The sequence below is a fragment of the Pezoporus flaviventris genome, unplaced genomic scaffold, assembly GCF_033815535.1.
Source record: "Pezoporus flaviventris isolate CSIRO_AGI_PZ_B2104156 unplaced genomic scaffold, CSIRO_AGI_Pfla_v1 ptg000131l, whole genome shotgun sequence".
Taxonomy (NCBI): Eukaryota; Metazoa; Chordata; class Aves; order Psittaciformes; family Psittacidae; genus Pezoporus; species Pezoporus flaviventris.
The window spans coordinates 532,743-547,292 of NW_026892679.1; the positions used below are offsets into that span (position 1 = coordinate 532,743).

Below are 14,550 nucleotides of genomic sequence, written 5' to 3' on the forward strand. Positions count from 1 at the left end.
ACTAAGCACTGGAAAGAGTTTCTGAGAGCCAAAGCTGTGTGTGCAGTGCTGTACAGCAGAGGCACGGCAGAAGGAGGCATCAAAGTTGATGTAATTCCTTCTGTTTGTGGTGTAAGCCCGCCGAGACGCTGTGTGACATCCTTGGAGGTACAAGGGTTCTTTCACTGCCCTTGAGGACCACTCAGAGTGCAGTAAGGTGTTTTTTTGCTATGCTACTTTAGCCAAGATTTCAGTTTAGATTTGTTTTGTGGGTTTCTAGCAGAAGCATCTCATGGCAAAAAGTAAATGAACAAGTGGAATCAATACAAACCCTCTTAAGGTTTGTAGTAGCAGAAGTTATAGCTCATAGATATAAAGCCTGACCTCTAGCCACTCTCTGCAAGAACCATGTTCCCTTACAAATTCAGCAGAGCATGTAAATTTTTTATCTTTTTCAAGAGATCAGCCCTTTACCAATGGGAGTGCTCCACTGAATTCATTTAAGAATGATTTTTATGTGGCTGCCTGCTTACCGTACAAACAATAGTCATCCAGTTCAGGAATGATATATCAGAGCAGCTGGAGTTAAATAATTTTCAGTCCTCTAGTGGCATCAAAACCAGATTCAGAAATGAAAAGTTAATGCATTAATCTCACTGTAGCCCTTTTCCAATATAGATAGGTTTGAGAGTAAATGGAAAACTCTGTCTAGCTGCTTTAGTCTATTAGATTTTTTTTTTATATCTTCCATTTCTAGAACTACAATTTAGAGTAAGTCCTTGCCAGAATGACCAGGAATTGTTTTGCTCAAGGAACTGTGAAAGCTACTGAAGTCAATACATTTCAGTGGTCTCCTAACAGTTTCAAGGTCATTGTTTCTTTGAACTGCAGGCAGCCAAGCCTCAGCAGAACAATTTCGTAAGAGTACAGTTATACATAACAGACTAATTCACTCTAATTCCAGGTGATCTGTCTTAGACAGAAAAATACTTTGAGATGCCTGACTTTTCTAAAAAGTCCTGGTGCTAGGAAAAAACCTCAGTATTGAAGGGAGGGAGACTGCCTCACAGCACCAGATGATTAAAAAGTAATTATTTCTTAGGACAGACTTCAGCAAGATGTTCAATATAATCTGCTCGAGGCTTATGAATAGGTTTACTTACCAGGACCCATGGTCAGATATTACCAAAAACCATGATCAGTGTTTGTGAAGTTTGACATTGGTGAGTTAGGCATTAATTTTCATGGACTTTTGTTCCTGCCTTATTTGTGTTTTGCACATCTGTGTTGTAAACTCCCTTCCCTTCATAAGACATTGATGTGGGGGAAGAAGCAGATCACAGCTACTGTTTATTAGAATGCCTTTATTCATTATGCTGGTATTACTAGTAACATCAAGCTGCTGTATCTGAAGACAGATGACTGTTCGCACAACATAGTCACTTACTCATGCAGTTCACTCATGCAATGAAACAGCTACACAGAGGAGGCTCTGCCTTTCTGCATTCAAGTCTATGCCATACATTGTTGATTCTCCCATATATTGGTGGCTGTGCAGCAATTCAGCAAATCCTTGATATTCTGAGTTTATCAAGCCTTGCAGAGGAATGCTGGTCCCCAGGTCTTAACCATCCATTTGAAAATCAACGTCTTCTGAGCATGTAATTTTCCTCTTTTTGGCAAGTTACTATTTTTCGATCCTAACAGTACCTTTAGCTACTATTCACACAAACTCACACACAAAGGGACTAGTAACATCTGCATTTCATACTAGATTTCCCTTACCTTGTCCTTCTTAGCACTATCTAATCTGGAAAGAAATCCAGTGTTCATTAACAGAAAAAGAAATGAAATCTCTGGATTTTCATGGAAGAAAAATAACACAGTATTAGCCAAAACAAAATCACCTTTCCCCTCAAATAATTTACCTGTGCTGCTTTTGCCAATACTGCACAAATCCTGGTGCCAGACAAGATGCATGTAGACTTTTGCATGGAGATCTTTTTGTGGTTTTGGATATTTAATATTTCTATTGAGGGTTTGAGTTTTCTTGAAAGGAGACGCAAGAGTAAAATATTGTGCTCTCAGAAGAGTGAACAAAGAATAGCCTTCACGTCGATTCTTTCAGGCTAATCCACTCTCATCCTCATTGTTTCACTGTTCATGTTTCATTGAGCTAGACCAAATAAGGATTAACTATACCTAGACAGGTTAAAACATGCAGAAGTGCCAGATATCATTTATCAGAGATATTTGAAAGTATCTCAAATATTTTGACCTAAGATGCTCCACTGACCATAGCTGTATGTCCACATCAGTTCTCACTAACTTTAATAGGTTGTAAAAATGGAAAGGGAGATTGAATCCCTTTGCAGGGACATTACAAAGCAAATTTAAAGAAGATACAGTGCAGTGAAGAGATGTCCTGTGGAGTCAGAAGCATTATTATAGACACGCTTTTGTGAGGGATGACTAGCTACAGACACAAAGTTTTGTACTAGTTTGATGTTTCTATCCTTTGCTGTATAGGTAACAGCTCGCCTATCAAAGTAAGTTGTCATTACTTTATGTCATTGCAGCAGGGTGCTGTAGGAGCTGGGAAGCAACTGGGTCTGCTGTTGCTCTCTGAGACACAGCACAAACACATTGCTTGGCCACCATTTTCCTCTCTTCTGATTCTCATTGTTCTTCTTACTTTCTCCTGTTACCTTTAACAACTGTCTTCCTTTTCCCTTTGGGGCAGGGGAGAAGGAAAGCAAGTGTAAAATCCCATTAATGCATGCATGCATACACAGACACACTTGCAGAGACATCTGTTGTTTCATAAATCAATAATAATACTCAGAAAAGATAGAATTATTTTTGATGGATTGAACCAGCACTGAAAAACAGTTTTGACAACCCATGTTTTTGTGTCAGAAACCTGCTTCAGGTTCCTCAGATGAAACATTCCTGCTGACAGGCCTCGTGATCCTGAATTAATACTTCAGAATTGAACAATAAGTCCATTTTTAAAGCAACGGATGAGTCTTCCACATTTGTGCTATCAAGTGTTCCCTCATACTCTTGGGAAAATTGTTCTCTTGTTGAACTAGGTAGTTCTTTCTACAGACAAGGCTGTGCAATTTTCATTTGTGCACTGAGAATCAGTTCTGAGACAATAATTTTTCAAAAGTGAATTCTGGTGGTTTTTCTTATTTTTCAATTTAGTATGAAACACATCAGTATTTCAAATTTTAAATGCAGTACTTACTACATTAAAGACCATATTATCTTCTCTAATAATACACATGCTCTCACTGTCAGACTCCCCACAAAGAGCCTAGTCTCACCTTCTTGATTTGAATACATAAGTCTACTTAATCGTGTGCATTAAACCTACAGAAATAAACAGAAAGTAGAATCTGACCAAAAGGGTTTTGCTAATAATAGTAAAGAAAGTAAAAAAAAACTCACGTCTTTAAATCTGATAAACATACTGTGGAGGAAATGAAGTTTTATGAAATGGGGAACCATCTTTGATGCCTAGCTCAAATAAAGTGAAAAACAGAGTGAAAACTTTGAAGGTGTTTTAAATGGTCACACAATGCTCCTAGTTTGTCAAGAGGCACCAGCAGAGTAGGTCATGGTCGCAACAGGAAAACCTTCATGACTTATCTGTGTGCTTTAAGAAACACAGCAGGTTACTCAGCAAATGACTGATAGGAACCAGCTCTGCATATGAGTATCAGGTGGAAAGCCTCTGTCTTCCTAATGATACATGAAGTCAAGGTTGTGTGTATTCACAGTAATGACGCACTCTCTGCAAAAACCAGGTATGTTAGGTCCTGAGCACACCTCACTCAGCTAGTTAGAATATGTCAAAATATTATGGGCAATTTAACTGAGTTATGTCAGCTGCTAAACCGAGTAGGATCTCTGAATTTGTGAAGTGAAAACTCTGGGACAGCTGCACGTATACAGGTTTTTGACAGCTGGGACAGGAAGGAAATGAAAAAACAGCTTCTTTTTATATTCTCATCTCCGTCTTTTACCTTTTCCTCAATAACCAAACATTACTCCACCTAGCTCTACATCCACCTTTCTTAACCTCTTAGCAGCCCTCTGGCTCTCAGCCACTTGGCTTGACTTTAATTTTCCTATCTTTTTTAATATTAAAACTATGCAGCTCATCTGCCTTCCTTGCCTTCCAGCACTGTTGTTATAGTCCTGCTATCAAAGGGTGTCTCTCCTGTTGACAGCTTGCTTCTTCCCTCTTCTGGGTCCAAAAACCTTCTCGTTTCCCCGTGTACAATAGCGAAGCAGAGGAGCATAGAGCCACTTACTATTCCTTCCTCCCTGCCCCTGCCCCGGACGCCCAACATGCTGCAATCAAAGTAACTCAGTCACTTGGGACATCTATGTGATTTAAGCAAATAAGCCATTAACTCTATTTCTTCTAAGCAATTATCTCCTACTATTCTCCCTCCTTTACAGTTGCCTTTCTGTAGTCTTCCACTCCCTTAGTGGGTGCTGGGGCTTTCTAAATTTTTGGCTAGATGTCAAGCAATTGAAAAGTATAGAAGAGCTTAGTGCTTGTTAACACTGTACTTCAGCAATGGCTTTAAGAAAAAATGTTTCCTCAGTAGGCAAACAGATAGTTGACGTGACATGGCATAAAAGCATGAAAAAATAAAACTGAATAGGGGAAATGATAGCAAGCTGCTGGACAGGAAAATAAAGCCCAGACAAGAAGAGACAAAAGTCATCTTATCTGTTTGTTTGCCTTCATACATTTATGCCAGGATGAAATACGTTGAATTCTCTATCTTGTTTTTGATTCTCCCAAGCTACTGTCAAAATAAAGTGCCTTGAATTAGCTATTTTTCATTTGTTTTTTTGCAAGTTCCTCCAACAATAGTCTTGATTAAAGCCTTTTTCAAGAATTGCTAGTTTTCTTTTCCATAACCGAAAAACTATACCACTTGCAGAGATAGGTAGGTAGTGTCACAAATATTATTTTGCTCTTCCAGGTTGCTCTGAACCGCTGGGGATGAAATCAGGACATATACAGGACTACCAAATTAGCGCTTCCAGTGTTTTCCGTACACTCAACATGGACATGTTCACTTGGGAGCCCAGGAAAGCACGGCTGGACAAGCAAGGCAAAGTTAATGCCTGGACCTCTGGCCACAATGACCAGTCACAGTGGTTGCAGGTAACGTTTCACATACATTTGCCCAAATGTTTATCTTCTTTGCATTTCAGGTATAGAAATGGTTGACTGGTTTTAAGATTATATTCATACTCTTCAGTTTCTGAGTATAACCATCCTTATTCTGCCGTACATAGAAGATAAATCTATAAAAGCTCACACAGGTCTTTGTGTCTTTGGTACCACAGTTGCAGAAACCCTTGCCCAAGGAAACCTTCACCGCCACTAACCAAACCTTATGGTTAAACCAAACCCAGCAGCCATGAATTTTCCTTTGTTAATGAGCACAAATAGTAGTTGCAGATCTGTTTCACTGACTTTTTCTATTTTGTTGAGGTGTTCATGTTTTTTTATCCCTTATGACCTCCCAAGGAGCCCTAGAAAAGCATATTTACTTCTTCTTGGTGCATATTAGCAAATCTGGCTCATAGAAATTGTCTTCGTCTACTTGAGACTGGTCAAAATCACCTTCCAACACCTCTCTGAAGCTAGCAAGACTGATTCAGCACATGAATTCATTAGAAAGCTGTGCAGAGGGCTTGTTTTCAGCCTGGGAGTGATTTATATAAGTCAGTAGGACACTAGTGTGAAAGATCGCAATAAGTCGTCAGTATCAAAGCCTGTTTGACCAGTCGCTGACACATTTACAGTTTTTTAACTGTTGAAAATAGCAGTGTTTTGAGTCAGCTGCCAGTTTGCAGTACAGTTCTCAGTGGGAAGCCTCAATAGCACTAGATGTGGCTACTAACAACCTGTAATCTTTTCACATATAAATTATGACATATCAGCTTTCTACCTACAGTTGCTAAGCAATTTAGCAATACCATTACTATCTTTTCTCTAAGTTTACACACGTACAGAATGGAAGAAGCAATTGGCTTGTCTATTTAACTTTTGAATAACTGAAGATCCTGGGATTTGCTGAATATTTTTAAAGCACCTTGTTAAAAGAACAGTTAATAAGGAGAAGAGGAAAATTTTATTGCTGTGTTTTACGGTGGAGAAGCAGATGAAAATGTTTCTCCACATAGAAGAGAGGCAGTTGTATAATGTTTAGTATAAGGTGAGACATCCCTGCCTATGGCAGAGGGGGTGAAACTAGATTATCTTAAGGTCCTTTCCAACTTTAACAATTCTATGATTCTGTGATTTACCCCATCAGTGATACCAGGAAACAAAGGATGTGCAGACACTCCACAGGGATGTCCTGTTGCAGTGTTATTCCTCCTGTGGGTGACAGTCAATTTTCACTTAGCAAAAGATGGCAAGGGGCTGAAGACTTGATTCTTATATTGTAAAATTTTCCATTCTGTTCCAAATCTTGCTATGTTTGAACCCCTCTGAACCCGCCAGTCTAATCTGTCCACTTGCACAGTCTCTGCAAGTCCTTGAAGTGGCAGGCGTACTTGCTTGTATCTGGTCAAAAGAAAGCTGTGAAGAAAAATTTCTCTTTTAGTTCATTTGTCATATGGCTATGGTGTGAGTTCAGTAACTTCACAGGAATATGACTAGTTTACCCTTTCCTGAATGTCATTATATTTAATATTTCTCCAGAGGACTATCATAACATTTGTTGTTTGAAATAAAAACAAAACAAAACAGGAGGCATTAAAAACACTAGTGTTTTCAGCACTTAAGTTGATCCTTCTGCTATAGGTTGGTTACTCTGAATTCAGTCTGTGAGTAGAGATGGGCTCACATACTTCAAGTCTAGGTAGCAATTCTGTAAGAAAGATATGCTTGTTGTTTAAATTTGTTCATTCATTTTTGTTCTCTTTGCTGTTAGTTCTCTGTTTTTTTCCTTAAAATGCAGATTATTGCATTGTAATCTTTTAACATACTGACTGCAATGTTATCATCATGCTGCTTTCATAGAGTTTAGTCAAAACACATTTGTAATAAAAAGCATGTGAAAGCAAACTTATCTGTTTGCCCTTCTCTCTCAGCAATTATATTTTACAAGGAATTATCCCAATAGCAATTCCACAGTATCCCAAGTAAGACATAGGTTTCTGGATTTTGCTAAAGTAGCTGGCCTACCAGTATGATGCTTCACAGTATTAGTTTTCCATGTCTTTTGAAGTTTCAGTTCACATGCCTTATTTGGCTCATCTTTTACATTTTTCACTGGAGATCCAATACAGGGTAGAAGTCTACTGATGCCTTTAAAATTTATTGTTGTAATGTGTGGTATGTGGATGACTTGAACAGGTCTGTTCTTACGGTTATTTTGGGGGATCTTTGCCCAAATGCCATTGCTATCAACTGTTTCTTTCCTTAAAAGCTTGTGGGCTGACATGCATTGCAGAGTGCCTGCTGTAGTAAAGGTTGCTGACAGGTGATGTTTCCATCATGCATAAATGCTTCTTGATACTTTTGGGCAGCTCACAGCACTTTTGGATGAACCCTAGAGATAAATTCTCTGTCATGAGCTGGGTTTTTTTTATTTGGTTTTCTCTCAAAAAGGAAAATTCTGAATCTTCATTGTATTTTAAAATGCATCCATTAACAAGTGTGCTCTTTGTTTTAAAGAGTTCTGGAGTGGTACATCCATAATTTTGCTCCAGAGGCAGGAATATGAAGTGTTATGTGGCATTTTGGGGGTTCAAGAAGTATACTGAGCTTATTGGTGCTGCAGTTGTTGAGAATCTGTTGTGATCTAGAATTTAATCACTTATGAACTCCAGTTTCCCCACACAGCACTACTCCTTTACACCAAACACCATCATTAGAAATGGAAGAAAATATTTTGGTGATGTGGAGGAGAAGTTAATGAGCTTAATTTCTCCAGCCAGGTATAATCCAGGCCTGAATTCCCCCACATGCTTGCTCAAGAGCACTCTTGCCGCTCCTTAGTGATGATGCTGCAGAAGCTATCTCAGTTGCCTGGCCTAAATTATACTACAGGAGCTTCCATTAACTTAATTAACCTGTTTGGTTAGTGTCTCTGTACTTGTCTCAGTTGAAATCTGTGCATCTTTGTGATACAGAACAACATAACTGTTCACGTTTGGTATCAAATCTAAGGCAAGTAATCAGTTCCAGTAACCCTGTCTACACCTGATGACTTTCTTTAGGGCCTCCCTTTTTTCTGAAGATACTTCTGTGAAATGATCTGAATAAAATTACAAATTTGAGGGAGATAGGAAGGAAAATTTAAAAAAACAAAAAAAAAAAAGGTAATGCTTTGCTTCACATAATTATATATAAACTTTGCATAAATTAGGTAAGATATAGTATTTCCAGTTAATTAGTGAGAAAAGAAATATAAGCCTAAAATTCACTTCCCTTCAAGGCAGTCCTTTTCTGTCATTACTGTTATTTGCTGGTGAGCTTCATTTGCTACCTTGAACCAGTTCACAGGTTTTCCCCAGGATCTTGCTGAACAAGTGAGCAGTTTGCTTTGCCAGTTTGGGAGTGCTTCTGTTCCTTGTGAGCACAGTTCAGGACTGTAATTCCAGCCAGTTCCCCCCTCCCTATTTCTTCAGTTATTTGACATTAAAGAAAGTGTTAAGGAACGGCTTGGTGACTGCTCTTGTAAATAAGTTATCGCTATTCTGTAGCTCATTTTCCTAGCTAAGGCTGTCATTCAAAAGAATTCACATTTGCCTCAAAATCCAATCCTACTCAACTACTAATCTTCTGCAGTTACAAATTATGAAATGTGGACAGCAGCTTAAGCTCCCTTTTCTCTCTTTGCATTTAGTTAAGTTTTGGTGTTTTAAAATGTTTCCCTATTACTGCGGGATCACTGCACATCAATTTGATCTGTCATCATATTGATTTTCCACTGTGTCTCATTGCCAAATAAAGACAAAAACACCATCTATGTTAATGCCTTTGCCCATTGGTCGTTTGCCTGGTGCTTCAGCAGGTATTTTCTCTGATGCTTTTTCCCTAACTGCCATCTTCTGCAAGATTAGTTGGAGCTAAGGAATCTCATTTTGGTGTTTCCAAATAGCTGGAACTTTCTTCTTCCTCAACAATCTTTTTTGGCATAAATTGTTTTTCAATAAAGTTAGAATAAGTCCTAACTTTACAACCGTACATGGGTATTGGTAGTATTTTACCAAGCTGGGTATTTTGAAGGACTGTTTCTCTACAGGTCACAGTTGGATAAGGAGTATCCCAATCTTGGAAGCCTACTGAGGTTCCTTTATATCTCCATATTGCTTTCAAGTCAAGAGCAGTACTGCAGTAGCTTTATGTTTCTACTTTCACCTGAAACTTTAAAACCATGTATTCCCTGCAAAAATTACTTTCATCTGGTTGCTTAGCTTGTATTTTGCTGCAAAGCTAGTGGAAGTTTCTGCAGCTTGATGTGAATGAAGGGTAAACCTGATGCAGTTTATCCACAGTTATTTTATATAACTGCCATTAAGGTCAGTTGAGTTGTCATCCTTCTCTTAAATAGTAGAGTGGAGCAATAAGCAATGTCTTTTTCTGTTTCTCTTGCTGATTGTATGTGATGGAATCAGCTAAGCACTATTAGGGAAAAAAAAAACAACACAATTACTGATAAAGACAACAGATTGTTTGAAGATTGGCAAAGCAGTTGTTGTACATGTACCTACACATTTTTAGAATGTGATGACTACCAGTAGTTGGGTGATTTCCTGCCAACCTAATCTCCAGTACTAGAAAATGTAACAGATTTTTCATTAACACTCTTAGAAAAGAATGGTCTCAGTACTGCAATTATTCTTTCAGTTTAATACATGACCGTATTTTTCACATCACAAAATCTTTTGTTTGAAAACAAAAGCAAAATTGTGTTCCAAATAATCATTCACCTTTTGTTGCATATATGCAAAACCATCCTTATTTAAAGAGTCTCATGACATCACAGGATCTACTCGTATTGATTTTCTAGCTATTATTTGCAGTGTTTAAGCTCCTAAGCGATCAAATTAAAGAGTTCTTATTTAAAGGCTGACCCTGACCCAGCTTCTATTCAGTTTTTCTTATGGAGTACAGAAAGTAGACTGTGCTACATTTCTCCAGTATTTGCAAAACTTGACAGTGGTGCATGTTGTGCTTTGTAGCACCAGCACAAGTTATCTGAAGTTGTCTAAATACTAAGATAAATAAAAATTAAGACAGAAGGTGACCATGCCTAATGCTATGTCAGCTCCAGCAGCCTCACGGAAAGCACGGCTAACATGAGCCTGGAGAGGCAACCCAGACCTTTTTTGCATTTCACCAAGTTATTGGCTGTATAACCTGCTGCAAATGGACTAAACTACAGAAATTTTTAATTTTATGGGTTCTATACGTAAAATTTATATATGCAATTTATAGATATCTTTAAATATCTACTTCTAATTAGTTGCTTAGGCTCCTTCTGTAGTCAATGGGAATGTGACAAGTGCTATCAGGGAATAAGATTAGCTTAAACTGGGTAATGCATTTTTGAAAGATGAAAGTTATGTGGGGTGAATCTGTCTCCTTTTTAATATGGGAAGAAAACATTATTTTTCATCTCATATTGGTCAGCTTGTTTTATTGGTGGTTGTTTCATTCATTCATTCATTCATTATGTTACTAAAAAAAAGGGATGTTGTTTCCTGTCTCTCATGTGGTATTTACTGATTACCTATTATTATTGCACCTACTGTTTCTCCCCTTTTTTTGTTGTATTTACCTGTTTATTTGCAATGAATTCCACAGAGGGTTACAAGATGGCAAATCAGTATACTGTAGCGTTTTCTAAATGTTGAAAACAGTCATAAGGAGAAAACTGTGTGGATTGTTTAAATATCTTTTGAACCGTGTCTTTGGCAAAGCAGGCATTAATACTAATACTGGTTAAGGTAGCTAAGTAAGTGGTTTCTGTCTGGCTACCAGCTTAAATATTCTCCTTTTCTTGTGGTTCTTGGCAAAGCAGCTGTCGTTTTTGCTTGAAGGACTTAACTTAGACAATCATCTTTGGCATCTTCTTGGTCTTATGGTTACCTTGATGAGCAGCTTCACAGGGTGTGTTCACACAGTCTGATAGTTCACAGGCTGCAGCAACATAACAAGGCGGGTTGTGACTAAATTGTTAATATGGATCTTTCCTTTCCCATACTTTGCCATAAGCTCACTATAGATAAATTTCGCTATAAAAAGCAGCCAGTGGTAGAATAAAGTAGTAATGGACAAATAGTTTTGAGGAATTTAGTTAAAGAAAGACAAAAGCAGATAAAGAGAGATGCTCACTTCTAAATGGTACACTGTTGAATTGACCTACTTTGCACTGCTTAGGCAAGAATTCTAAGCAGGTCACTTTACTGTGATTTCTTTGCTGGCTTCTAAAACATAGGTTTAAGTTTGCAATTATGTGGCCAGTATTTGCTTTTAAGATGGCTCAACAAGAGCAGAAAACTTTTTTTTCTTCCCTCCCTTCCATCTTCCTTCCTTCTTTCCGTCCTCCTTCCTTCTTTCCGTCCTTCCTTCCTTCCTTCCTTCTTTCCGTCTTCCTCCCTCTTCCTCCCTCCCTCCCTTCCTTCCATCTTCCTTCCTTCCATCTTCCATCCACCCTCCCTCCCTCCCTTCCTTCCTTCCATCTTCCTTCCTTCCATCTTCTGTCCTCCCTCCCTCCCTTCCTTCCTTCCTTTCTTTTTTTCAGAGAAAAAACAACCAAACTCTAAGCTCTCCATTCCCCAATGCTTTTTGAACACTGATAACAAACACATAGCTTACAGAAATGGTATTAAGAGTTAGATTTTGATTTCCTACTCACAGGTACCTGCCAGCAAATACTCGATGGCCATTCCAGAGATCACTCTCTAACCCAGTTTTTCCTCCAAATCATTTCATGTTAAATGTATTATTCACATTAACAATGTTACTAAATTGTGCATTTCAGCATTGCACTTCCTAAATTGGTTTTGACTTTGCAAAGCTTTCTTCTGTAATTAATTTTATGGAATTATTTATACTAGTAATTGAATTTAAGCCTTGGAATTAAATGAGGCAGCATAAAATCTTGGTTTATTTTGCCTTTTCAATGCTCTGTTTAGATGGTATTTTATTATTTAGGTAGTGAAGTCTGGAGCCTCTTGATTTTACTCTGACCAAATATAAAGAGATTGTTAGAAGGGCAGGCAAGAATACAGAAGCTCTTTGTTGCAGGACGTCCAATAAAAATGTCTATGATCACACCTTCATAAAAAGGTACAAAGGGAAGAGTCCATTTGAACTGTAAATTGGCTATAGTTAAGATTTTCTAAGAGAAAAATATTTCATTGCATGAAGTCTGACTTTGTTCAGTGAATTATATTCCCTACTCTCTCTTTTGAGTCTTCAGTAAAAAATGAGGGGTTAACTCAGTGTCTCAGAGCCTATCTTTGGAACATAAAAAACTCATTATCAGTAATAAAAATTACTTGAGAAGTTTCCATAAGCAGTTGAATCGTGTCTAGATCTAAAGCATTCCAAGACAGCACTGTAAGTTTCCTTACTGATTGTTAGTTTTGATCTGTGTATCACTCCCCAGCACATGGAAGTTAAATTGACCCATTTCTTATTACAATAACAGTTTCTGATCTTATTTAAAACATCTGGGAGTGTAGGCGATATTCCCTGGTTGTTCTGAATCCTGATGTACTTAGATTTCAGTCTGAAGTATTTTTTGTTACTGTGTATTTAGGGTGGAAATTTTGCTCTGACTTCATGCCAACAGCAGCACCTTCTAAAAATGGCATACACTAAATTTTAATGGAAAGATGTTATTTTTCATCTATTTAAATTCCTGCCTGTTTTATCTCACTGTCCTTTCCACTGATTTGAAATAATGATCTGTCCCTATTTGTGAAAACCATCATTTCCTTGCCCTTTCCTAAAATAACAAAATTGGCATGAAACTTTCTGGGTAGGAATACAGAGAGAAACGTGCAAATGTGTTTCCTATTCATGCCTTCTTCTTCCATGGCAGTGTTTCAAAATAGCATTCACTTACTCCTTATAAAGCTGTTCCTTTTTTCATATCTACATGTGAATTAGTTTTAAATTTAAGCACAAGTGGACACAGTTGTCATCCCACAATGCTTTCAGTTGCAACAAGACAAAAGGATGTGAAAGGAAATACAGACGACAGAGCAAAATGAAGTGACCTGGACAAGGTCAAGTGTCTTTGAGAAAGAAAAAATACCTGCTATAGAAACAGATGAGACAAAGACAGTACAGGATGAAAGAGTAGACTGGAACTGAGTCTAGTCCTGGTTTCTGATAGCTTGATGCATTTAACTGGACTGTGCTGTTTTTATTAGCCCTGTGGTTTTGTTCCTAGATATTACTACTTGACTAAGCATAACTCACAAATTTTCTTCATGTATCTGTCAGGATCTTTTAAGTAAAATGTACTAAGGTCTAAGAAAGCTATTTTTCACTGAATAGCCCTTTCAATTTTGCATTCATGCCATTTTAGTCTTTATGCCACTTTAACAATGGAGTGAAGCTGTATTAAGAGATTCTGGTCGATTTCAGAACATGCTTGTTCAAAGTCTGCTATTCATAGAATCACAGAATAGTTATGGTTGGAAAGGACCTTAAGATCAGCTAGTTCCAACCCCCTGCCATGGGCAGGGACACCTAACACTAAACCATGTCATTCAAGGCTCTGTCCAACCTGGCCTTTAACACTGCCAGAGACGGAGCATTCACAGCTTCCCTGGGGAACCCATTCTGGTGCCTCACCACCCTCCCAGTAAAGAACTTCCTTATATCCAATCTAAACTTCCCCTGTTTAAGTTTTAACCCGTTACCCCTTGTCCTGTCACTGCAGTCCCTAATGAAGAGTCCCTCCCCAGCATCCTTAAAGGCCCCCTTCAGATACTGGAAGGCTGCTATGAGGTCTCCATGCAGCCTTCTCTTCTCCAGGCTGAACAGCCCCAACTTTCTCAGCCTGTCTTCATACGGGAGGTGCTCCAGCCCCCTGATAATCCTTGTGGCCCTCCTCTGGACTTGTTCCAACAGTTCCATGTCCTTTTTATGTTGAGGACACCAGAACTGCACACAATACTCCACGTGAGGTCTCACGAGAGCAGAGTAGAGGGGCAGGATCACCTCCTTCGTCCTGCTGGTCATGCTCCTTTTGATGCAGTCCAGGATACAGTTGTCTTTCTGGGCTGCGAGTGCACACTGAAGCCAGCTCATGTTCAATTTCTCATCAGCCAACACCCCCAAGTCCTTCTCCTCAGGGCTACTCTGAATCTCTTCTCTGCCCAACCTGTAGCTGTGCCTGGGATTGCTCCGACCCAGGTGTAGGACCTTGCAGTTGGCATGGTTAAACTTCATCAGGTTGACATCAGCCCACCTCACAAGTGTGTCAAGGTCCCTCTGGATGGCATTCCTTCCCTCCAGCGTACCAAACAAACCACACAGCTTGGTGTCAT

General features: G+C 38.7%; 1 protein-coding gene across 2 annotated transcripts in view; it reads left to right on the forward strand.

Annotated features, from left to right (window-relative positions):
• The window catches only part of EDIL3 (EGF like repeats and discoidin domains 3), a 261,017-nt gene that overhangs the window by 201,280 nt on the left and 45,187 nt on the right, over positions 1-14,550 (forward strand). For both annotated transcript variants that reach the window (XM_061478716.1, XM_061478717.1), the window contains one exon: positions 4,992-5,176. In XM_061478716.1, coding sequence (XP_061334700.1) covers positions 4,992-5,176 — 185 coding nt within the window. The remainder of the gene's footprint in view (positions 1-4,991; positions 5,177-14,550) is intronic.